Raw genomic sequence first — 26,233 nt, forward strand, 5'->3', positions numbered from 1 at the left:
TCGAGACATCGATGCGGATTGATTCTGCTTGACAACTTGTTTGCACTCTCCTCCTCTTCCCCTCGCTTGCACCCCTTCGCGTCCCTGTCGCGCGTTTTCATGAATACGAATGCGTAAGCGAAATCTATACTTCGCGGTGTATATTCGACTGCGCGCGATAATCGCGATCGATCTTCACGCGGAAAGAAACAAAGCCGTATGCATAATGCACGGGATATATCTAAGGTTTCATGAAGTTTTCATCGGCAAAGAATGAAAATCGTTTGGGAACTCGACGCGACACTTTCTTGCGAGGAAATTCTCAGACTTCGGTATTTTAAGATGGAAAGTGTGCGACCGAAACGATTTTATAAATTCCCCTCTTACGCAGTGTGGGTAGCTGCTGAGAAATTTGAGCCAGTTGCAAGGAATTTTCGTTGGGAATTGATAGGAATGTTTGAATGAAGGAATGAATATTAATTAACAAGGGGAGGCCGCGACATCTGGGACACGGATTTGGATGAATCTCATATATGTTGTAGCGTAGGTGTAGTAGACCAATATATGTCTCACATGTTGGGCCCACTACCCCAGAGTTTCCGTAATATTAATAAAAAAAAGATGTTTATGCGTTGACGAACAGAAGCGATAGCGAAGTTGATTGTAATGATTAATAGCGGCGCGTGTAAAGGGCAGGTCTCGCACCGGAACTTTCACCGGTTCCGATTCTCACTGTGATTATTTTTTTTCTATAAATGTATTTTGTATTGTTTTATTCCTGAAAAGATGAAGTGCTATTTTTTACATTCTAAAATATGACATTTATCGTAAAAACAAATGAAACAATAAAAATCACGACACCATGCACGTCTAATAAAAGATGTACGGCCCCAGGTACATTTTTTTGTATACGCTCCGCTGTTCATCGTTACAATAAACTTCGCTAGTTAAAGTAAATTACCTTCGATCCATTATTTAAATAATTCTGTATGTAGTTATTGCCCGAATCTGTCTCCAACATTAAATAGCATCTCCAAATCTCCATAGCATTCTGTAACCCATTATTATATAGTCACTACTAGATATCGATAGAAAGCACACGTGTGCTCGATCTCTACAGTACGCGAAAGCATTTATCCCCCACCTCGTACACTTGACACTCGCTAATTAATTTCTAATCGATCGAGGGAGTGTTCACTCACTACACGTGCCGACGTACTCTACTGTTGCAGACATGAAGCCATCGGACAGGAGCGAGAAGGCGATGCTGAGTGGGAACGCGCAGCCATCGGACGTGTTCTGTTCGGTTCCAGGACGATTATCGTTACTAAGCAGCACCAGCAAGTACAAAGTCACGGTAGCCGAGGTACAAAGACGACTATCGCCGCCGGAATGCCTGAACGCGAGTCTCCTTGGCGGTGTCTTACGAAGGTACGATATCCCCTCGAAACTTTCCTCCGCCTCTGCTGCTCCCGCGAACTTCGTTTCCATAATACAATTTTATAAGTGGATTAGCCCCTTCGTAGTCAGACAATGATACGGCCGCTGTTTGATGCCTCCACGCGCGCGAAACAACGAAATATCGTTGCCAGCACAATCGATGCTTCTCCCTTTGAATATTCAACGACGTCTTTACCCCGTTCCGCGAGATACTTGCGCGCTTTGCCGACGGCGGAAAAGATTCGTTTATCACACAGTATTTAATTCTAAGAAATGCAAAGTAAATTCATTAGCAAACAAATAAATCTACCACAGTATTAACGATAAAAGTGCAGAATAAAAAGACTGATACAGTATCAGGCGTAACTTCGAGGACTGGCAACGGAATAAGCTGCGAGAAGTCGCTCGGAAGCCTCAAGGCACTCAACAAATTTTCCCAAGCGAAGCTTAGAGGGAACGTACACCGAGAAACTATGAACGCGTTACGTTTCATGCGTGAAACGTGTTTTCAGTTGAAGAATGATACATCTTACGCCCCGTGAGCCACCCGTACCTGCTCGTCCAGATCGGACAAGTATTTAACGGTATCCGTGTGATCGTGCACGATGCTTCATCGGAAAACTAGCTCGCACGGGCAGGGGGCGATAAGGGATGGCAGATAGCGCATTATCGTGGATAACGCGTACACTTCCGGACATTTGTCCGTCGCGATGAAAAAGCCGCGCGATCGGGCGGAACAATGAACGAGATAGGCGGATACCGCGGAAGAACTACGATACCGATATCTTTAACCGTTACGCGACTCTATCTACGCGGTTTAATTAATAAACGTGCGTTCGCGCTGGTTCGGGGGGGGGCCACCTCGCACTCGAACACGGGCGGCCGGCTGATTTATGACGTTTCCCTCTTGGAAGCGGGAAGCGCTCTTCTTTATCTGATTCACCATTTTACTCGGCCAGAACACTATCCGTTGCGCAATGCTTTATCACCAAAGGCATGGATAAATCACCGCGGCAACGGGCGGATATATCTCACGCACGCGGGACGTAACGCAAACTGGTACGCGCGTGTTGGTACAAACGCCTCGCGCGGCTCGATTTTTTCGCGGATCATAGCGCGGATGAGGAGTGATACGGGAGGGGGGGATTGCGTGTGCTTTAAGGCGCAGTTATAGCGAGTAATAGGAGTCCTTCATCTTTTCCAGCCTCCGATGCGCGAGATGTTAACGAGCCCGTGAGAAAATCAGTGGTATAGGCCGACGTTTTCGTAGCTCGGATAGGAATCTTTGTGAATTTTTTGTATAAAAACGGTTCGACAAATTAATTTGCGGTTTGGCAGGCTGTTCTATTGTGTCTTGAACTATTGCTCTGAATTTTTGCGTGACAGTGAAACGGAAAACACGGCAGATACAGGGAGAGCGTTGAAAAATAATCGGGTGGCCCTGGCGGTGACGGAAAGTAGTGTAAGGGTTATCCGAAACACAAAATGGAAAAGAGATTCTTAAACTATATGAATGTGGCTATGTGTGGTAGTAGATGCGTTAAGAAAAATAAAAAAATGTTAAAATAGCAGCCTTTTGAAGAAGATGAAACGCCCTGATTTGAGTCTGAGAAAGGTTTGGTCTCAACATCGGGAAAACTTCTTTAAATAAATAAGGAACGGTAACAGATACCGCAATAAATCTACTATCACTTGCATATATAATGCTCGATTAGAGTTAAAAAAAAGTTTCTTGTGATGTTTGCTTCGCTTTCTTCAAAAGGCTGCCATTTTAACATTTTTTTATATTTATTAATAAATTTACTACCACCGATAGCCACATTCATATAGTTTAAGAATCTCTTTTCCTTTTTGTGTTTCGGATAACCCTTACAGTACTTTTCGTCAATGCCATGGTCACCCGATTATTTTTCAACGCTCTCTCTGTATCTGCCGTATTTTCCTTTCACTGTCACACAAACATTCAGGACAATAGTTCTAGATACAATAGAACAGCCTACCAAACCTAAAAATTAATTCGTCGGACCGTTTTTGTGCAAAAAATTCACAAAGAATTACCTGTTTTTCGGCCCGACAAGGCGCAATCCCCCCTTAAATCTCGTGGCGTATTACCATTGCGCTTAAGGGGTGGTAATGGAAAGATACGTTCCTCGATTAGTTTCGTTTGTATGGTCTTCTAAGTGTCTTATCAAACGTGGCATCTCTGCTGCCACTTTGGTCAGATGATGAACAGACTTCTCCAAGACATCAAACACTAAACTGTTCTCCAGTTTCGTAATAACCAAAATTAATGCCCACCTTACTGTGGCGGAGTGGGTCTAAAACCATTGGTTGCCAGGAGGCAAAAGAGAAAAATGATTTTATTAAACGAGTAATATAACATAAATTTTCGTTGCATAAGGAAATTATATTGAAACTTCTATTATATTCTCAACATATTCCCTGATATTTAAGGAGCCCCGCAGGGCCCATTTGCCGTCCGGCAAGTTGACACTCTGGCTAGTCCACCACTGCCCACTGTATCGTTTCACAAATCTAGCCCTATTCTCTTCTTATTCCTGCTCGACCTCCCCAGAAATGACAGTGTTTACCAAATCGTTAGCACGCCCAGGTATCGATGCTGTCCGACTACCCGCAAAACGTACCCCAGAGCGGCATCGGGGTTGTCCCGTGAACTGGGGCAAATTCCACGCTGGAGAGAACAGGAGGCGGCAGAAGAAGGGAGCGGAGGCTAAACTGCCAATAAACGGACCCGATCTATCCCCGATGCAAATGAGACATTAATAATTGCATGGCTCGGAGTGTCAATTCCTGCGGTACGAGTCGCCCTCGGGCAGCGAGCTCGCGTCCGACGCGCAACGCAGACCGCGACGATATAATTCATCCATTCGAATAGCGATCTGGCTGATAATTACACGCGCTCGGCTCTCTTGCCACCATAGATTCTACCGTGCCCATCTGCCTTTCTTTTGTCTCTCGCTGCCCGCCTCGCCCCCACCCACTCTTCCCTTTCCGCCGCGTTGTTCTACCTTCGCGGTGAATTAAGGTTTACGAGCGACGGCTTTACAGTACTGGCAACGATCTCCCCGTTCGTCGTTCCGAGGGCCCACGACGCGCGATCCCTCCCGATTGCCGGTTGCGACCGGCGAAATTAAAACTGCAGCGTGGTTTATCGACTCCTCGAACGCTGACGGGCAATTGATATTTTATTGCCCGTTCGACGATCCTGGAATCCGACGTTTCCGAGTGTCCATTCATCGAGGCAGGCACGGATGGAATCGTGCGGTTGGTTGAGATTGTGAATGAACTGTGTCGAATAGTTTCTGTAAGTTTCGTGGGAATTTTTCACTGGGACTTCATGGAATATTTTGCGTGATTAGGTGTGATAGATATAGTCTGATAGATTTAATGCAGTTTTTCTGTGGACTTGGTGAAAATGGTCCAGTCATATGAAACGCAAGATGAGATATCGTTTCTTGCAAACGAACGTTTGTTGAAATTCAATTACGTCCATGGTGCAGATCTATATTTCTTCTGCCGATTAGAAAGTTATCTTTACCTGTAATACTTACAAAAATTGTAGATAGTTAAAAGTGGCTTGCATAAGTTTTGTTCCTTCTGAGTTTTCCTACTGCAATCGAGAAACCAGAAAGTTGCCTATGAAAACCATCTAATAAGGTGAATGTCCCAATTTCTGCTCATTTAAGAGGTAACTCGTCATAAAGAAGGTGTAAAAAAATTTGTTTGTGATCAAAATTTGCAGAGTAATTGATTAATTCTTTAATAACAAATCAACCAATTCAAAAACTATTTAAGAAAAATATTGCAAGATGTTTAACTATTATTAATTTGTAATTAAATATATAATGCTCTAAATGTCCGTATTTCTGCTCATGAAAAATTTCAAGCTCGTGCAACACTCGCGTAAATATTTAAATAATTTATAATTATTTTGTTGCAAGTATAGTACAAACGTAACGCGTATAATAATAAGAAAAATACGAAATCAGCAGAAATGGGGACACGAGCAGAAATTGGGACATTCACCTTAATACGTGTTAGATCAAATTAACAACAATAAATGTATTGAAGCTTCGGACTAACAGGATGGAGGAAAGATTGATTTGTCGAAGTTACTTTTATCTTCGTGCTGTGCGTTGAAAGTATTATTGCCTTTCCAACAGTCCTTTAAAATAGCATAATTTCTTGCGCGTAAATCACAGACGATTACGCCTGAAAAGCTATTGAGATTCCACGCTGTATACTGTATAACGATCGCGCAAACGTTTGTTCGAAACGGCGCAAAAAAATTTACACAGTGCAGCGTGGAAACGTAAATGCTCGTTTTTCATGTGGCAATCGTAAAAAGGTAATTCGAACGTATGTTTTATTCATAATTTCCCGCTTCATTTTCGTTCCAGCCCATTCTCGCAATCGGTTAACGACTTTGACAATTACCTTTGAGTGCGAGGTAATTTTGCATTGTAATATCTGGCTGTTTAACGCGAAGCGTTTTCCATAATACAACATGGGAATACTATATTTCGATTATTATTTTACAAGCAACGAATCTCGAAGTAGCAAATTGGAGAAGTAATCCATTGACTAATAAATATGCAAAAAAAAAATGTACGTACACGTAAACACTTTTGCAACATTAAAAGTTAATGTAAATCACAATTCGTCGTAAATCGTAGACGATGCAAACGATAGCTGCAGCGTTGCAGCTTTATTCGCAGACGGTGATTTGATGACATCGTAAATTTCTGCCCATATTCTCCCTCGTTCATCTATTTCTTCCACTTTCCCTTGGATTCGTGGCGCTCTAGCTTTATAGCCAGACCAAACAGTTTACGATCGACAGTAGTATTACATTGCAAAGGATCTCGAAAATGCGATTGTTTCTAGTGGGATGCAAGATAATTGAAGCGTCATCAATTATTCGAAAAAAGATTGATGTCCGCCCGTCGGCCGTATTATAGATCTTAATGCCTTCTCCTATACCGTAACTTCTGAATTTATTACTACCTCGAGAAGCGAGGTGATGTAAATGGGCAAAATTGAATAAGCGCTGATTGGAAAAAGAGAAATTCTATTCGAGCATAATATGCAATCTTTAATCAAACATAAATACACTTTTTATATAAACACTTAAAACATAAATACACTTTTTACGTTAAACTCACGCAGATGTAGCTAGGGCGAAGGTGAAAGTTGATCATCTTTCGTACAGAATCGCAGGGTGGTACATGGTACAACTAATCAACCGATTAATTTTGAAGTGAATCCATGTCTGTCGAGTAGAGCACATGCTCTGTTCATTTTTACAGGGGAAACCACCCTCTTTTTAATTAAGCAAACCGCACCCTGCACTTTATTCTTAACTTGCATTATCGGCATTCCATCGCCGATCGTTACAACGGGGTCTAGAATACGTTCGATCACGGAGGGTCCTCTGATTCACTAATATCACGCGGCAGTCGTCGGCGATTAACGATGCCAGTATCCGAGGACGTCTCGAGTAATCAGGGGTGCGGGGTGTCCTAGAATTCGCGCCACGGGGGGGAAGCGAGTCGAAGGGCGCGAAGAAGGCCGTAGAAATCCTGCGAATGAGCGAGCTGCGAGCTGTAAGAAGACAGGAATCCTTCTCGGGACAAGACTCCGTAATGAGTGGAGGATTGCTCTCGTCACGTTCAAAGGACTCGCTGTGACGACGTCGATAATAAATATATGGGGATGCTCCCATCTGACGTGAGATTCCTTCCCTTGTAATACTTTTCGTTCGAATCGAATATCTGCAAGCGCACATACACGAACAAACACTGTAGGCACCTGCCCCCATTGAAATACTAATTGTAAGTCAAGTAACTAACAAGGGAACTTCGGTTACCCGAGCATTATGATTTTTTTCTTGAAACTGTGCAGGTTTGTAGAGGGCCTCGATAGAAGTATCAGACAATTTTTCGTTTGTGCCCATTCCCGATTCTTCTGTGTGAAAACACCCCTTAAAGGTTAATGTGTGATTTCCTACTTTCCTGTATATCTTCGAAGCTATACCCTGCGAAGAACTGAAAAATATGCGTGCACAGTCACAGTAACCCTGCTTAACCCCCGCAGTAACCCCGACAGGATAACTTTGCTGGAAAGAATTTTAATGTTCGACACCTTAAGGGGAGGTTCCGGTCTAAAAGTCGATTTTTTTTTTATTTCATTCTTCGAATTTTCAACCTTTTAGGAATACGTGTTTAAAAGGATTTATTGAAATATGTAAAATTCCCGAAATTATAGGCATTTGAGTAGCGGCAAATGCGGTTAAACGCGTTTTTCTCGAAACAGTGTTCTCAAAACGGTGGGACCTGTATCTCCAAAAGTTATTATCCGATTCGACTGAAACCTTTTTTATTTTGAAGAATATACTTCTGGCTAGGGGGGAACCAGAAAAAATTGAAAGAAGTTGAAGATTTATAATTTTTAAAGGCGTTGAAAGGACGAAAAATATAGTGAAAAGGTGATTTCAAACTTCAAGTGTCGTTATTTTCTAAGAAATGTCATTTTTGCAATTTTTCTGATTTCCCCCCTAGCCAGAAATATATTCTTCGAAATAAAAAAGGTTTCAGTCGAATCGGATAATAACTTCTGGAGATACAGGTCCCACTGATTTGGATCAATTTTTTGACGCCTTGACTTTAACGACTCCCCAGTGCCGTCTGCAATGATTAATTATAAAACAAAAAATATATTTCTATAACTTAAAACACCCTTAATACAATGCAAGAAATCCCATTAAATTGTATACAGTATTTTTCCTTCAATTAATTCCTAAAGATCACCTAATTCTTTGGGCTCCAGACCGGAAGGTCCCCTTAACTCACTGATCTTTCAAATTCAACCTTCTGCTTTGCATCTGCAAGTGAACGAAGTCGTGATCGATTATAAAGGGACGACGCGCGAGTCTCGTTCGCCGGGAGACAGGCACAACAGGTTTATTCGTTCCCCGGGTGAAACTGATCCCGGGGCCGTGAACGTTCGCAAATTACCGCAGGAATTCCCGAAGCTGGGTACACTTCTAAATCAAGCGGCCGGTATCGCGGTATCTCGGCATCGAAGGGGATTACAACGAGTATAAATAAAACCGGCGTGTCCCAGGCACGAGATGCGTTGGCACGTTACGAGGAAGCAGACACGGGGAGCATCGGGAGCGTAGATCCCCGGGGCAGATATATTAAAATGTTGTAGCGGTAAAGTGTATTAATTGCCGAGCCAAGCGAAAGATTACCGGCCGGACCGGCTGGTCGAATCGAACAAAGGTGGGCGATACACGTGCGTTACCGTTATCCCGGTCCTCGAATGATGGATGAATAGGGTGTGTTAAGATGGAGCACTATCGAACTCTCGACGGTGTTCCGCGAAAAGATGTACTCTCGAGAACCTGTTCGCGTTGCCGGCCCGTTCCCTGTGTCAAGATTGTTGACTCCTTTACGTCCGCCATACATCTTGGTGATCAAGCTGCTGGGGCTTTACCATTGCCGACGATTTCGGGCCCGGTGGGGCCTCGTGACTTTGACTAGTCGTGAGACCGGTGGAAGAGAACGACTCGGAAGCGACGTGGGGAACGATCTGGCGAAGAAAGATGGGTGGTTTTCCGTGATCCGAGTATTTATGGTGCCAGGAGACCACGGGCAGTTGAGAAGGGCCGTTTTTAAAGTAGATTCGGAAAGACTGTTCAAGATAGGTTTCAATGTAAATAGCACCTGCGTGTAACAGTTAGCTCTTTGCGAACACGTTCGACGTCTTCGAAAGTATCCTGCTCCGCAATCGACTTACCCACAAGTCGAGTTGCTCAATAGTCGATGGATGACACGCGTAGCTACGGATTATGCTAATTTTCTCGTTTCTCTGTCGTTGCCTCCCCCCCCCCGGCCTCCTCGCTCGCTTCGTCGTTCCCCCTCCGCCCTGCTCGTTGATTTCTTTTTCTCTGCTTCCTTCAAAGAACACGGCGAAAATGATTAATGGAGCAGTTCCGTTTCGAAATTCTTGTGCTCTGGAACGAGCCTTAGTTTAACGAGCGCGCGCTTAAGCGGGCCCGGAGACAAAAAGATTTATTTCAATGAATTGACAAGACGAGACGGGTGAATAACTTGATTACGCAACTCGGTGCAAGGCACTGCTATGTATAAAAGATACGCAGTGATCCTCGCGCTCCGCTGTTGTCGCGCAGGTGTTTGGAATAATGTTTGCTAAGGAAGTAGGCAGAGTGGCAGGCTGTGGCCTTCTTTTTTTCTGAGGAAGAATAGAAATAATTGTTTTGTCTATGTCTCTGTGAGCATTTTTCTTTTAAAAAATGCACCGATCCACCTGCAACACAGCTTGAGGTGAAAAAGAGGGTACGATGAGTTTAATTTCTGGGGGCAACCTTTATAGTAACTAACAAGGGATGATTACCTCCACCAGGATAAAACTATTATCTACTAAACTATTATGCAACAAATGGACTAACAAGGGATGATCCCGAATCCGAAAATTCAAAAAATTCTGAAACCTTGTGAACATGTAGGGAATTTCCTCCTGGTTACAACGCAATTTTTGTTTGCTGCCCAAATTCACTCGAAGGGGGTGCAATTAGCCCCTGAAAATTCGGCTATTTTCCGATTTTATTTTGTAACTCGCAATCTGTAAGAGACAGAAAAAAAGTTTCATGACAAAAGTTACTTCTTTTAATTAGATCTGTTATTTGGTAAAAAAAATATTTTACAGTTCACGAGTTATAACGCAAAATCTGAAAATAACTGGATTTTCATGGGTTAATTACACCCCCTTAGAGTGAATTTAGGCGGCAAACAAAAATTGCGTTGTAATCAGGAGGAAATTCACTATATATTCGCAAAGTTTCAGAATTTTTTGAATTTCCAGGTTCGGAATGTTCCCTTGTGAGATTTGAATGTTCTCAGTTTACAAGTTGCCCTACTCTATGCAGAATAATCAGTAGCTTTTGCCACGGGATTATCAGAGACGAGAATTCGCGCGACTTTCCAGCGAGCAGCGGTGCCAAGACAATTGCAATACCGACTAACTACATCGTCCTTCTGTTTTCATTTTCAGAGCAAAGTCAAAAAATGGCGGACGCCTGCTGAGGGAAAAGCTGGAAAAAATTGGGTTGAACCTGCCAGCCGGTAGAAGGAAGGCAGCCAATGTCACGCTCTTAACGTCATTAGTGGAAGGTGAGTTTTAATGTCCTCGTCAATTAATAGACTCCGCAACCTCCGTTTAATAAAACTCTGCATGTCGAATTAAATGTGGAAGCCAATGTAATTTTCAAAGACGATGTTTGAAGCTGTTCGAAACGTTACCACATGATTGAAATGGAGACGGATTGCAAAAGTGGGGACTGTCAAGCTCGATTCGGTTGACCTTTAGTCACTCGTGTTTCTAACTCGGTCTAAAACAGATATTTCACACTCTCTGGTGGGAATTAATTAATTACGAAATTAATAATACCAACGTGTAAGCTTGACTATATAATCTCGATAATTTATAAAACTGGTTAGTGTACCTACCAGAAACTAGGGAAGCATTTGCATTTACGTAAATAATGTCACGGCAAATTTATTAACGATTTGATATCAATGCCAATGATGCCTGCGATAAAACTCACTTAAAACTGCGCGAAATAATAATTACACGCACGGAACACACCGCGAACACCACAAGCAATTGCTGCTACACTATTTCCGTGTTAACTAACCGAATTTCGATCGGAATAATCGGGAACATTTAAAAAACTCTGATCGTGATTAAAATTACAGCGCTTCTGCAATTACGATGGCGATATTTATCCATCGGTAAAATTTACATATTCAACCAGAATTAAAATCTTAATTCGTCCGATATTCAATTCCCCGCGCGAGGAGTGTTCGCTGCATCTAATAATTAGCGAGTAACGTAAACGTAATGAAGCATAATGTAGTTTGAGCGCGATCGATTAAAAATTATAAAGAGCCAGCAGGCTCCGCGGTCGGATAGTAAATTTTCAATTCGTTTTAATGCACTGTCGCGGCATCCAATTTTCTTAAGCATCGCCGGGGAAAATCACGTCGCCCCTTAATAATGCATAAGCGATAAAATGAATTCTATTAAGTTAGCTGTACGTATTCTTGGACCATTCCGTTCAGCGTTCTAATTAACTGTCTCGCAACATACAGGTTTCGAAACTCGTTTCATTGGGCGCTCAGAATCCTCATTTCGAAGACGGAAGTTAATCTCGGAGGTATCCTAAGCGAACAACCGCTGCGTTGTATATTTCAATTCATTTTTTCCCCCCCCCCCCCGTCTAACGGAGACGACGCGTCTATAATACGTACACCTACAAAGAGCAAATATAACGGATACAGTATGCCCCGTCGTATTTGTCATTATCGGCGCTTATTTGAATAACTGGAATAAATACGTGCAGGCGATGTCGTTGGATAAAATCTAATTATACGGTGCGCGACGCGCGTAACCTACAGCCGTGTAGATTTGTGACGCCAAGGGATCACATACTGCTCGTTAATTGGATTTCGCATCTTCAGTTCCTCTGGTCCACAGATTACTCCCCGAGGGAAAACTTATTGCGCCGCCTTGGCAGTGTCCGCATCAACTGATTAATTTTAATATTTCATGTAGATGCATCGTTAAACTTTTCTGAACCGCTAAGTGCAGGTTGGGTCGCCTAATAGTGGAACCTAATGTGCCTTCATTGCTTCCCATGGTGATGTCTGTGGGGCAGTTTTATTTCGAGCAGACAAATAGTAAAACACGGAATAAGGATACAAAATTAAAAAAAATCGCGTTCTAATGTTAGGGAATTCCTTCGGAAAGCATGGATGGGGACGGTAAGGGCGGAAGGATTTAATTGATCTGTAAATGAGCTCAGGTGGGTGCATCAGTTCTGTACCCCGAGGTGTACCGAGCTTAGTGATACTGAAGCCCAATACGAAAGCCGAATTAATCGAGCGATATGGCATGTCGAAATATCCACGCGCGTCTAGCAGCCGCGCGTGATAGCCGTCGAAGGAGTTGTGTGGAGTGTGCAGCGAAAGTGTGGGAACCTCCTCTCGAACGGAGGACGCGAACGCACCAGGTGTGTAGGTATACCTTTGGTCGCGTACGATTAACGTATACCTGGTGCGTGATTCATGCGTAAATTCGTGTCTGGCTGCCGCAAAGTGACGCAACGCCGACTCTACGCACGACAAAAGCTCGTTTCGCGCTCAACTCCACCTGCCGCGAAGTCATTTTCTCCGGATGAAAAACCAACATCTTTCATCATCTTTGCGCGCGCATCGTAATGTGGCCAAGAACAGCAATCTGCATTAAAATGAACCGATGATAATAGTTGGGAATGGAATGATAAGTGTTAATTAACGTAGGGTTGCGTAGCAGAGGGAGGTTTTTAAATTCTCTGGCAATATACTTAATCTTAATTAAATTGATGGCTTGATCGAAACTGGTAGGGTAAAGGCAGGTAACATGGAACATCTGATTTGAAAAGCTTGTCAAAAGTGAGGGAATTTGTTTTTTTTAAATAAAACTAACACGAGGGAACGAAGGAACTAATGCATAATCATATTTACATCGTCAAATGTAAAAAAAATCAATTGTTTTGCAATTATTTGTAAAAAAAAACTGAAAAAATGGGGCCTAATATGGAACACCTAGGAAATTTGTAAAGAAAACTTAAAAAGATCTTTACTTTTTTTTTATTAAAAATGAAGATTTATTAAGTAGAAGGTACAAATAAATAAATATACATCATTTTTGGAATTTATTCCTGCTTTCTGCGTCTCCTGCACGTTGGGCACGTGAATAATACGTCGGAAGCCCCGCATTCCTCGTGTGCCCACTGAAAGCAGCGAATACATTGGGTCTACTTTTCAGTGTCATTATTTTTATAATTACCATCGCAAAATAAGCATTTCGCGTCGTCGTCATTATCAACTTCATCTATGTTACTCGGTGTGTTCCATATTACGTACAGTGTTCCGACAAGAAATTAAGAATTATACTAAGAAGACAGTAACTTTATTGGTGAACTATTGTTGGAGAATCAAGAACACGCATATTTAATGATAAATTATATCAAAATAATACTTTGTAGCTTTGCTAATTCCAATTGTACTCTCGTTCTCCGTTCGAACACTGATTCCTCTGTCACTTTTTATACTTGACATTCCTTTATCGGCCACAAATCAACTCAGTGCTCAGATTTTCAGCTTCGGTTTTAAGGAATTAGCACGTTTATGGGGGGGATTGCAAGTTACAGAAATTCTTATATCCGACTAGAATATTTGACAATCGCAGCTATCGGCTCGGTTCTCACCGATTACCAGGTCTCACCGCGAGGAGGTTGCTGCGTTTCGAGACCCGTAGGGAGATAGATGGAATCAAAGTTCCATCGATCTCCCTGTACATTAAGCCAACTAAACCAAAGAGATGGATGGAAACAAAGTTCCATCGGTCTCTTTGGTTTAGATGTAGAATCTAGGGAACTGCCAAGCGATCACGCGATTAAAAGAAATTCAGGAAAGAAGGAAAGACTACCGGTGAGCATGAAAGGAGTATAGGGTGGCGCAGTTCCTACCACCCTGCTCTCCGAGTCGAAAGGGAAAAGCATTCGGCGTCTCCCAGACGATTCCTGTTGCTCCGATGCGACTCGTCAGGAGCAAACACTTGACCTGACTCAAGCCGTCCAACACGGAGATTGGGTAATCGAACCGGGTGACTTACGCAGGCAGTGTACCAAAAAGTACACCCCCTACGCCCGAAACTTTTCCCTTTGGACAAGAACACCAGGGGATGAAACTGATCCACCCATACCGATTCCATGCTCAGTCGCTTGCTCCCGAAAACGGAACCAGCGGCGACCTCCTCATCGGAGATGAGGAGCCAACAAAAGGGCAACTTTAGTGACTACTTCGCAATTTTACATGGTGCCTTAAATACTTCATGCTATAATAAATTAACCTAGGCTTCCTTAGATGTCTTCTTCCACTATCACTTTGCACCAACACTTTTCACTACCACTTTTCTCTTCCCCGCGAACGGATGAACCTGGGAACCGGAACAATCAAGTACGTTGTGTTATCAATGGTGTGGTCAGCCTGGAAGCAAACTAAGAAAAAATTTAATTAGTTGGTGCCGATCGAGATAATTTCGACTAATAGCAGAGCAGGCACGAGCATGCAAAACCATCGTAGAGATACACGAAGAAGAGCATGGAATGACGACACATCGACGAGACGCGCGATAGAGTGACAAAAGTCATACAAAGCCATCGAAGAAATCCACGAAAAGAAATAAATCATGAAAACCCATCGAAGTAATCCATGAAATAGAATAAATCATGTAAACCCATCGTAGAGATACGTACATCAAAGAGAGCAGGGAAAGGAAACACATCAGTGATATACGTGCCAGGGAAGAAGTCTTGCAAAATCATCGAAGAGATCCATGAAATAAAATAAATCATGCCAAACCATCGAAGAAATGCAGGAAATAGAATAAACCATGCAAAACCATCGTTGAGATACATGAAGGAGAGCAGGGAATGTAGACCCCCCGAAGAGATGCATGAAAGAGTAACAGAAATCATGAAAACCCATCGAAGATATGCATGAAATAAAATAAATCATGTAAATCCATCGAAGAAATGCATGAAATAGGACAGATCATGCAAACCCATCGAAGAAATACACGAAATAAAACGACTCGTTCAAAAATCCTGGAAGGAATGCATGAAATCGGACAGATGATGAAAATCAATCGAAGAAAACAATTAGATAGAGAGGGAAGTCAGTTTTGACTTTGGCAGAATAATAAAATTTTAAATGGCTTAACGAACCCCAAAATTTCATCGGCACCAACCGAATAAGGTAACCCAGGCCAGGGGGGCGAGGGGCCGCAGGAAGAACCAAGGTTGAAACCCTGACCAGGTCCCCAGCATGTCCAGCAAGTCCAGTAGGTCCCAATGGTCCAGGGGGCACGGGATCTCCGGGGGTGGAGGAAGCACCAGGGTTGAAACCCTGACCAGGTCTCCAGCATGTCCAGCAAGTCCAGTAGGTCCCAATGGTCCAGGGGGCTCGGGAGCTCCGGGGGTGGAGGGAGCACCAGGGTTGAAACCCTGACCAGGTCCCCAGCCAGTCCAGGAAGTCCAGGAAGTCCAGGAAGTCGAGAAGGTCCAGGTGGCTCGGCAGCTCCAGGGTCCCCGGAGGTCCTCCAGGCTCGGAGGACCGACGCGCGACTGAGTACATGGAGCTCGGTGAGCTCCTTATCTAGGCTTTGGGAAACGATGTCCCCCGATCAAAACAAGGTCGACGGTTAATTACAATTGCGAAATCCACCGAATTCTTTGGCAAAAATGGATTTTCTGCTAAAATATCCATTCCAGTGGCTATTGCAATGACAAATAATGTTAACAACATTTACACTGACCGCCCAGTATAATTTATTATTAATTATGATCGATAGAACTCGAGATATCGAGCAATTAGTAACATTTGCTCTTGGATTTGCAAATGATTTTCTACGCCGAATGATTTCTCTTTTATTCTCATTGTGTTTTCAGCTTCGGTTTTAAGGAATTAGCGGGCGTTGTATAAGAAAAAACTATGAAGTTGACTTAAAACAAAATGTTTCATATCACTAGTGCAGGTTGGCGAATGTGCTATTAATCTATTACCGACTTTCATTCGTTTAAATTAGTCTCTACCAAGTTTTTATTATTTTCCATCGTAAAACGATTTTCATACGACATTTTTAACAGAAGATGTCCCTCTTATAAAAGTTTCTGTGTCAACTACAGGCCTCGGCCGCTAATTCCTTAAAACCGAAGCTGAAAATCTGAGCACTGAATTGATTTGTGGCCAATAAAGGAATGTCAAGTATAAAAAGTGACAGAGGAATCAGTGCTCGAACGGAGAACGAGAATACAATTGGAATTAGCAAAGATGATTTCACAATCTTTGCGTGAGAACTTTTTTCGTGAATTAAAGGGAATTAGCTTCTTTCATACATGAGTCATGTTTATGGGGGGGGGGGGTCTAGTATACACGATTGCCTGAAGAGTTCGTTATTTCTTTATCGAAATTTTACGAAGTTCCATGTCACGTGCCGTTCCATATTACCTGCCTTTACCCTAAGGTGTTTCTGGATATTCTAGGATTAATTATTGGGGATATTCGTCAGTGAATAAAAATTCTTAGGGGAATCGAAGAATTTACTGTTTGATTAGGTCTTGAAGCTAAGTTGAAGAATAAACTTTCGTGCATTGGTAGTTCAAGTGCCATGCAATTAGATGCATATTTTCTTCTGATGACTAACATCTTCTTTATATCTCTCAATAGTTTTCTATGCCTCGTCATATACCTACTTAAGTATTTCACACAGATCCCTAACCACAGTACAAGACGAAGGTCCATGCAGATTCTACCTACCTAATATTTATTTAAAACACTCTTGCCAACTGTTTCACTGTGCACGATTGCGAGCATAAGTATAAGTATCGCCTACAATCTACATACTTTCTACGTATCGATCGTAATCGAGGGGGTTTCAACAGCAGAGAAACCGCAACTACACGCATGGCTATAATCTGGACACAGTTGTCTCGTTGTACGCGGAAGAGGATCCCTCCGAAAATTCCTCTCCAGACTTCGATTACAGGGACATACAGTCGAGAATAATTTGTGGTCAGTTGCAAAGGTTGATCATCCCGTGTTCCCTATCGCTTCTACGAGCCCTCTCCAAAAGGTACTGTAGATACTGTTTCCCGTTCATCCATGAAATGGTTACAGAAGTTTAGAAACAATCATCTAAAACAAAACACCATATAAATTAAAAGGGGGCATTATTATTTATGTAGGAAGAAGAAAATAGATGCAGAGCTGAATAATATCACTCGAACATTTTAAACTATTTAATCCAAAGTATTTAAATATTTCGAATAATTTCCCTCGAATTGTGACACATTGTTCTGTTATTAAATCCCTACTGACGTTCTCTTAACTTAATTTCTTCCATATTACTTTGTACCTTCCTGAGAATACGGTGCGTCAGCCTGCACCACCGCATTAGTCACAGTGATTTGCTGTCGAAGCCGCTAAACTGAAGGTAATTAACGCCAAGCGCACGACGCGAAAACAACGAGGCAAGTAGCTTTCTTTTTAATCGATCTCCCGCGGCCCGCTTTATGGCGGTTGCATCGGTTTTGTCGATCGAATGTCCAGCGGCCAACGATGGCCGCACTGAAGTCGTCAAGTAAAAAAGGCTAATCATTAATTCGCGAGTCACGTTGCTGATTCGTTCTCGCATAGCTGCGCGCGGCAATCTGTAGCTCGCATCTGCAATCACATTCGACCAATCTGCAGCCCTCATCTGCATCGAGCATTCTGCCGGTTGCATTGAGTCGTCTCGCTTCGCGTCTGTATCATAGTTTATCATTCGGATCGGTAGCCTTCTTTCGCATCGAAACAACGCTTTCGTAGCCTGCCAAGTGATCGCCGGGCGTCCGCGTAAACACTTTCAACGGCCAATTCAATTTCCTCGCGCGAAACGGGCACAGTTGATCCACTGTGGCTGAGCGTTAAAGCCGCCTCGACGTTGCGGTCCATTAATAGATTCGTGAAAACGTTACGCTGATGGGATCTTCCCTGCAATGTTGCAAGCGGAATTAGAAATCGAACACTGCTGTCGATCGTTCAATCCAGCGGAAGTGGGACACGTCCGTGGGACTTCAATGAAACGAGTATTAAATGGCAATACACTGTTAATGCGCGACTGCTTTCAGTTCTACTGTACCTGCTCAATCAAACAAAAGGTATAGAGTACCTACGTTGTCTGGGGGTGTTGCTGAATTGAACACGCGATTAAGGGGGAACGCCACTGTGACGGCCGGAAAAGTAAGCCATTTCTAAGAATTTTTTTCAGGAATAATTTATAGTTTTCATAGGAAATTTTTATCACCTACTTTTAGTACGCTGTCTTAGGAGACTATGCAAAAAAATAAATAGAAAAACATCCATAAGTTTGAATGTATTAATTATTCTACTGGACACCCCCACGCGAGCTGGTTGAATGTGTAACTATGGAACAGCAGGTCCGAAATCAAATTTCTTTTTTTTTTATAAACTATATGAGTGTAGTTTCCGTTGTACGTACGGATTCTTTGATTGAAAACAATTTTTTTGAAATACGCTCGAAAAACTGTCCATCTTATTCACGGTTTTCGAAATTTTTCTTCTACAACGCACCATTTTTACAAAAATAATTTTTTTAAGAAATCGGTACGTACGAGGGAAGATACACTCATATAGTTTATAAAAAAAAGAAATTTGATTTCGGACCTGCTGTTTCATAGTTACACATTCGACCAGCTCGCGTGGGGGGGTCTAGAAGATTAATTAATATATTACAATTTATGGATGTTTTTCTATTTTTTTGTATAGCCTCTTAAGACAGCATACTAAAAGTAGGTAATACAAATTTTCTATGAAAACTGTAAATTATTCCCAATAAAATTCTTAAAATTGGCTTACTTCTCCGGCCGTCACAGTGGTAACCCCTTCAGGGGAAGCTTAATCATACTTATAATTACTTTCGCTAACCCGGAAATTCAGAAAATTATGAAATTTGGCGTGCAAGCAGAGTAGTTCATCCGTAACTCAACCCTATTTTTTCTTGGTGCCATAGTGCAGTTTTTGGGGGTGAAAATCACCCCTTGAAAAAATGTAGAATTATCTTTTCCGTGGAATATCTCCAGAACGGTGAGAGATATCGCAATAAATTTTAAACAAAAGTTGCATCCCTTTTTTATATCTACAGAATTGCGTAAAAATAATCCCCGAAAAATCCATATTTTTCAAGTTACCCCCATCACCAACTCTTAAAATTAAGTTTTTGTATTTTGTAAATATATGTTGAGATACCTCTGGATAATCTCTTTACATACATATAAATAGTTTATGTTACATTTTTTCTTTTTAACAAATAAAACTTCTATTATCGAATTTGAAGTTCATTTTTCCATTAAGATAATGGTTTCGTAAATCAATATTTGAATTATTATTCAATTATTCAAGCAAGACGGTACGTTAGGGTGGAGCGAAAATATTTTTCTTCTGACATATTAATGTAGGTGTCAAAAGTTGCCCAAAGTGGTCCATAATCTGGGTTCGAAAGGATTTTTTTCTCAGAGTTTATTTTCTGGCTGCGCATTGGCACCAAAGTATACAATTTCTGTGGCAATTTCCCTTTTTTATGAAAATTTGTATTTCTAGCCGAATTACTTCTAACCACTTATAACGGATATGGTGATGATTGTTTATTGTAAAAATATGTTTGCGTTAAATAGAGTTGGGTTACGGATGAACTACTTCACTTGCACACCAAGTTTCATAATTTTCTGAATTTCCGGGTTGCCGAACATCCCTTGTTAGCTCTAGAAATATTGTATGCCACAGCTCGAGTATGCTTCAATAATTTGGTCCCAATTACACGTCAGATATTGTATTCTTGTGAACATTGTGGGTGGAGAAGCTAGACAGTGTTTGATGAAGATTTTCATCATCTTCGTAGAAACCCTACTGCTGCATCTCCTAAAGACGAGTAGCTTTAATGTTGCACGATGTTACACTGATAAACTAATTACGCTGTAACTTGTATGCACAGCACTCGTGTGCATTTCGACGGGAAACGTGACGAAAATACGAGTTTCGTTGGGGGTAATTAAAAGAAGTTTGATAACGCGCGATTCAAGGAGTAATATGCAAATCCCGTAGACGAGTTCCGTGCTCGGTATTAAAACGTAATCGAAACGACCTGTTGCACTTTGCTACCTGCACTTTGCAGAAACTTGCACGAATTATGTTAATGATTAGATCGTTGATAGATTCCTGATGACAGGTGTTTAATTCAAGCCCGTCTTCTGCTTTTCCAACATACACATGCTTACAAACCGCTATTTTGTTATGGCAGAAAACACGACGACGGAAGGAAGAGATTTTATTGGTTTTATTGGGTAGCGATCGTTTGGAGAAAACTGATTATTTTTATTTATACTTATTTCTTATTCGGCGTATTCATTTACGCTAAATGACTACGCAACATTCATGTGTGTGATGTAAGACGAGCCACAAATTCTACATTTTTCACAAATTATTAATAAATAATATTGATTAAATTAGATAGTTTGTTAAGAATTGTTAGATAAAATTACCTCAGAAATAACAGCCTAATATCTTTAAAGAGATTATATTTATACAGATGATTGCGACCTCGATGTTGAATTAGGATAGGTATAATTGAAATGCAAGAGTTTAAATTTTCAGTCTGTTCGACTTTTAAAATCTTACATGATTTGAGTTCAGACTGGCGTGAGCCAGATCGATTTTTATGTATAATTATTTAGTACATTCTTCACAGAAAGACTTATTTTACAAAATAATTTTTTTGATTTATGGTAAGATTAATAATATATAGATTAATAAACTATATAGGGAACACTTCAAACGGCAAGAGAACCTTTCTACCATCTTTCCATACTTCGTATTGTTTCAAACTGCTTTGCATTAGCGATGTCTTGTAACATATGATTGCATTTTCTCTTTGAACGCAATTTGTATCTAAGAAAATAAACATTATCACACAAATAATTTTGCGTTGCGAATAAACTTCTGGGAAAGGCGCGGATAGAACGGCGCATTTATTAAATTATGCAAGTGATTATCGACTACAAGACTTTCATACAAATGAAGCTACGTCATTTTTAATAGACACTAGAATGGAAACGTTCGTTGCAAAATATTCCTAGGCGGCAAGGATATTAACAAGACGACCATTAAACAATAATTACGCCTGGTGAATACGATTTATGCGGCGCATCGTAGACAACAGATATTACGTGTGTAGCGGTAAGAAAGCACGTTGTGAAGTACGCGCAGTGCAAACCGCGAGAAGAAACACTCGATCATCTGTACAGCAGGCATCGCTTTGCCACATAATAAAACTGAAGAAAGAAACGAAATTTTGGGCTACTTCTTGCCATACTATTCTTCCATAATCAGACACTTTTTCATTCTTCTTTATCCTCCTGATAAAGTAAGAGTCCCATCGATTACCCCAGCCAATGAAGGGGTGGCAATTTCTCTCTGCCTTCGTTAAATCTATTAACAGCTTATTGGATATCAAATATCTGCCAAAAAATCATAGTCAAATATGTAACTTTTTCCCATGTCTGTACTATACACAGATTTGGGCATTAACTTAATAAAAAACTATTTAAATAACGGATCGAATAAAAGTCCCTTCACCTCTAGATTATTCGATGAACAAAGTTAATTTTTTTTATTGTTCGAGCGCTTCAACTTGGGCGTTGAATAAATTCCTCAACTTTAACTTTCACTGTAGACAACCTTAACTTTATTTGCCATCGAGTATTTGACGCCGAATAATTTTCGTAGCTTTTATTCGTTATTCAACATTTTTATTAAAATTTTGCCCTTCTTTGACTGCGTAAGGGTCGTCACCCTTTCACACACGCCTACCACGTCTGACGGCGTCGACTCATTCTACTGAAACGGTTGGAAGCATTCGAAGTCGACTGTCGAAGGGAAATAAAAGGGATGCCCGTGTCCACAATTATCAGACGTTTTGCATGCCTTTCCCCTGTCGCGGAAAGGAAGAAACAGTAGAGCCAGCCCGCGAAATTGGATAATTCGTTAGCTGCAGGTGGCTCGGGCCTCCGTTCCCGGTCTCGTAGGCGAAACCCGGCGGCCTGCGGGTGGGTTTTGCTCGGTTGTCGATAATAGCGCCCAGCGGGTCTGCTTCCATCTTGCACGAGACCGTGCTTGTAGGTACCTAATTACCTGCCATCATCATCATCGCGAGAAAGAGAGACGGCGGTTGGGCGAGGAGAGGCGAGCAGGGAGCAACGGAGAAACGTAGGTGACGCAGGGAGGGAACCGTCCCGAAAGGGGAGAAACAGACCACGCGCTGAAGAGAAAGCACGTATGCCGTTTCATTATCGTAAATTAGTTCGTTCCTCCGGTAGAGAACAATCTTGTAACTGGCACGCGCGAAATGGGTTCATCGCGTTCATTTTAAACGGGGAGGAATTCTCTGACTGCTGGCGTCAGCTCCGTGGGGTGAAAATTACGGGCAGGAGGATGATTGGAAGAGAAACGCTGCTTTCCCGTCTCCTTTAACTGCTAAACATCGACTTGCTTCGCTGCAGAGTACGCGGAATATATTGAAACGGGCGTAAGGATTGGAGAAGTTAGAGGATCGTGTTTAGAGTACGATTGGTAATTAAATTTGTATGGTTTCAAAGCGAGGAAGACGTTTGGCCAGTTCCGTTAGGTCGTAGATAGGCCTGCAAAAAATTCATGCATCTCCAAGCGAGGATTGCGTAACCCCGTTCCTATACCGAAGTATTTTTATTTCTCGTTTCAGGAGAAGCCATTCACCTTGCCAGAGACTTCGGCTATGTTTGCGAAACCGAATTCCCGGCGAAGCAAGTTGCCGAATACCTCAGCCGGCAGCATTGTGAACCGCAAGATTCCTACAGGAGGAAAGAACTTCTCCATGCCACCAAGTAAGAATTTATTTCCGTGCCGCGAACAATGGCGAAAGAAATTTATCCGGGTAATCGTGATCGCGCTGGTCGATACGGGTTAATGGTTGGGCTCCAACGTTAACGGGACGGTAAACGATTCGACGAATCACCCGTTCCTGTATTTATCGAGCGGGGATTAATTATCGAACTAGAGTCATGGAATTGGAAGCGTAAGAATCGGGACTTTTAAGAACCTGAGCTTATAGCGTAGGAGAAGAATACTCAAAGTGGCTGTTGTAATTTCAGACAAATCACCAAAGAGCTGATGGATCTGCTGAATCAAGACAGATCACCACTGTGCAACACACGGCCGCAACACATCCTCGACCCAAGCATACAGAGACATTTAACGCACTTCTCTCTCATATCACATGGTTTCGGAAGTCCTGCGATTGTAGCCGCTCTTACGGCAATACAGGTACGGTATTGTGCAAGTGGGAGCTTTTTTAAAAACCAGTGTGCGTTGCATTCTTTAGCGAGAGTTTCGAACGAATACCCCCTTGAGAGCAACGCACAGCTAAAACGTATCTTTTAGTCAGTCCTCGAACAATTTACGTAATTCCGATAGCTTTTAGAGTTGAAGAAACTTCAGAAAGCATATAGACCCTCCCGATTCTTACCCGGCCCTGCCCCCGAAACTGCTGAACCAAAGTTAACTGGAACTATACTTCCATAGTGTTAATAGCTATTATCTTAAACAAATTAACGAGTAGGCTAATCGCGGAACCATCTGCAGTCCCTTCGAGCGAATAACCACACCAGATGAACAATGTAAAAGCAAATCCCGGTTTGTCCATTCCAGAAGTTCCTAAGCGAGTCCCTAAACCACCTGGAGAAGATGTACCCAGGCAACGGGAGCGGCGTGACAAGTAGTCAGCAGTCGAGCCTCGACACGAACAAGAGCAAGGACGGCACGTTGATGAACGACATGAAGAAGTGACGCCCGGACGACCCGCCTACCTCGAACGTGGTCACTTCAATCAGGCACTCGTGGCCGTACAACTGAGCTTAGCCGCGAGCATACCCGCTCGCGGACAGCTTCTGGTGGACCACTGAAAACGACACGCACGTCCGCGCAGCCACGAAACGGGCGCACACTCGTCGGAGGAGCAATGGGGAACTGGTGCGGCACAGCAACGCGCGGGCGTCCCGTGTTCGCCGAGGTTGGCTGGTCGACAGTGTTTTTTTTTTTAGGTAAATGAAATGACACCAAGTAACGAGACAATGTGCAATCGCCGTCAGTCGTCGATGAAATCGAGCGAGAGTCATCGAGGGCCTCGGTAATCGCCTGGCCGAATCGAAACCGGCTGGCAGTGGGACACCGAGATACTTAACCCCTAGACGGCGGATAGCTCAGCAGCCGATGACGCGCACGGAGTCCATTTCGACACAAAATATAATTCCATTCGTACAATTCTTGGGGTACGATTTTACATTAGATTCTCATCTGACTACGATCAACGATTTTTATTTGCTTAAGACAGTAATTCTGGTAAGCAGCGCAGGTATTTCCAGATGGGTCAAAATGGACCCCGTGCCCGTCAGCCGGGAGTTAATTCCCCCGTCTGCTTAGCGGAGAAACGCCAAGAGACTTCGGCGCGCTTGGCTCACAGAGCGATCCGCCTGTTACGTACTTCTCGATGAAACACGCGTGCTCGTGTAACGATATACATACTTACATAGGAATAACTTTGTTCTCTCACTGCCTGTTCATTTGAAACGCGACCCGCGGCTGATGAAAGAAAGAACTATATCGATCGATTCGACGGGATCGTTCTAACGAATTCTCGGTCGTAGAACCGGTATAGAGTGCAAGGTTTCGTTGCGCGGCTTCCTTTCGTAGGCTCCCGTGCACGTTAACAGAGCGTGCGCTCGAAGCGGGGATGTGTACGCGTGTGTACCGCCGTTTGTGACAGGGGCAACGATGGTCGAAACGTTTGTGCAATTGTTACGATTAATGCTTGCAATTTATTCCGACCACCGAACCCTGTAATCGCACTTCTGCAATCGGAGATGAGAGTTTTCGTTTGAAGCTGAATGGAGCACGGGTGGGAAGTATGTGAAAATCGCGGGTCTTAAGTTCGGTGTCTTACGTAAGTGATAGAATTTAGAGGTTCGTCCCCAGCCTCGAGTAGAAAATCAATTGAGAGTGTGGTAAAATTGAATTGGATGGACTAAAGTGGACTCGAGTTTCTCGGTAGTTCGTGCCCTTATAAATCGCGAATCGATCGATGTAATTGGCGAACACGCGTACACGCGGTACGACAATGAAGAAGCAATTTACGGCAGCCTTGTTTCACCGTATAATTTTTGGGTCGACTATTTATATTGCTCAAGCATCGTTATTCTTTGCTCATTACTGAGCGCCCGGCATATACGCGCAGCATCGATTATGACGCCGTTACGTAAGCATTAATATTGTCAGCATAGTGATATATTGCTCTCTGTACCGCGCGCAACTTATAATTTAACGTCCGCAAATGTAATCCGCTCGGTAGCGTTTAACGAACAACGTTTATCAGTCGACTGAGTCCGCTGCGTAGAACAACTCGACTGCCATTTACGTGCGCGCATTCGGTATGCAACAAGTCGCTGAATATTTATGGGCGTCGCAGCTTTGGAAGTTGCAGATTTCTCTGTAAACGCGTTTAATTGCACGTTCCAAGTGTTTGTTGGGACGCTTTTATCACGCTTCTTAAGGTCGAAGCCAGATATAAAGGCCGGTGAATTCGTTTTCGCGGGCAGCGATCGAGGAGAAATCAACCACCACCACCTGACGATCGTGGATTTGTCAGTTGGAGTTGCGTGGCCCCCGAAGGGTGTGGTGGGGTAACGTGAACGTAACTGTGTGGCTGTTGTTTATTCTTAACGTAATAGTTGCTGCGTTACGCAGTTATACGTAGACCGATACGAGATGAAGCTATCGAGAAAGAATCAATGTTCTGACCAATAAAGATCCTGAATTTTTTTCGGGGCTAACGCACACCTATTCTGATGTGTGCATTTCTACGTTAAGAACTCGGTTTGGCCTACACGCCAAAAGCTTGGCACTATCCCCGCCACTTCTGGCTCACTCTTGTTCTGCGAAGGCGAGAGCGAGTCAGAAAACGTTGAGGAAAGGAGCACCGAGGCGGGCAAACTGTGCGGTGGCAGAATACCCCTCACGAA

At 42.7% G+C, this 26,233-nt stretch overlaps 2 protein-coding genes across 8 annotated transcripts in view; both read left to right on the forward strand.

Moving 5' to 3' along the window:
- The window catches only part of Tfap-2 (transcription factor AP-2), a 225,496-nt gene that overhangs the window by 196,095 nt on the left and 3,168 nt on the right, over positions 1 to 26,233 (forward strand). For 6 of the 7 annotated variants that reach the window (XM_076820675.1, XM_076820676.1, XM_076820677.1 and 3 more), the window contains 5 exons: positions 1,212 to 1,410; positions 10,519 to 10,637; positions 22,903 to 23,044; positions 23,312 to 23,483; positions 23,868 to 25,765. In XM_076820675.1, the coding sequence (XP_076676790.1) occupies positions 1,212 to 1,410; positions 10,519 to 10,637; positions 22,903 to 23,044; positions 23,312 to 23,483; positions 23,868 to 24,005 (770 nt within the window). In that variant the 3' untranslated portion in view covers positions 24,006 to 25,765. The remainder of the gene's footprint in view (positions 1 to 1,211; positions 1,411 to 10,518; positions 10,638 to 22,902; positions 23,045 to 23,311; positions 23,484 to 23,867; positions 25,766 to 26,233) is intronic. The other variant, XM_076820672.1, reaches the window with a different exon arrangement.
- The window catches only part of Rpl11 (ribosomal protein L11), a 57,789-nt gene continuing 33,731 nt past the window's right edge, over positions 2,176 to 26,233 (forward strand). Inside the window, exon 1 of the mRNA XM_076820679.1 lies at positions 2,176 to 2,180. The gene's annotated coding sequence lies outside the window, so the exon portion shown is untranslated. The remainder of the gene's footprint in view (positions 2,181 to 26,233) is intronic.

This window comes from Andrena cerasifolii, chromosome 9, assembly GCF_050908995.1.
Source record: "Andrena cerasifolii isolate SP2316 chromosome 9, iyAndCera1_principal, whole genome shotgun sequence".
Taxonomy (NCBI): Eukaryota; Metazoa; Arthropoda; class Insecta; order Hymenoptera; family Andrenidae; genus Andrena; species Andrena cerasifolii.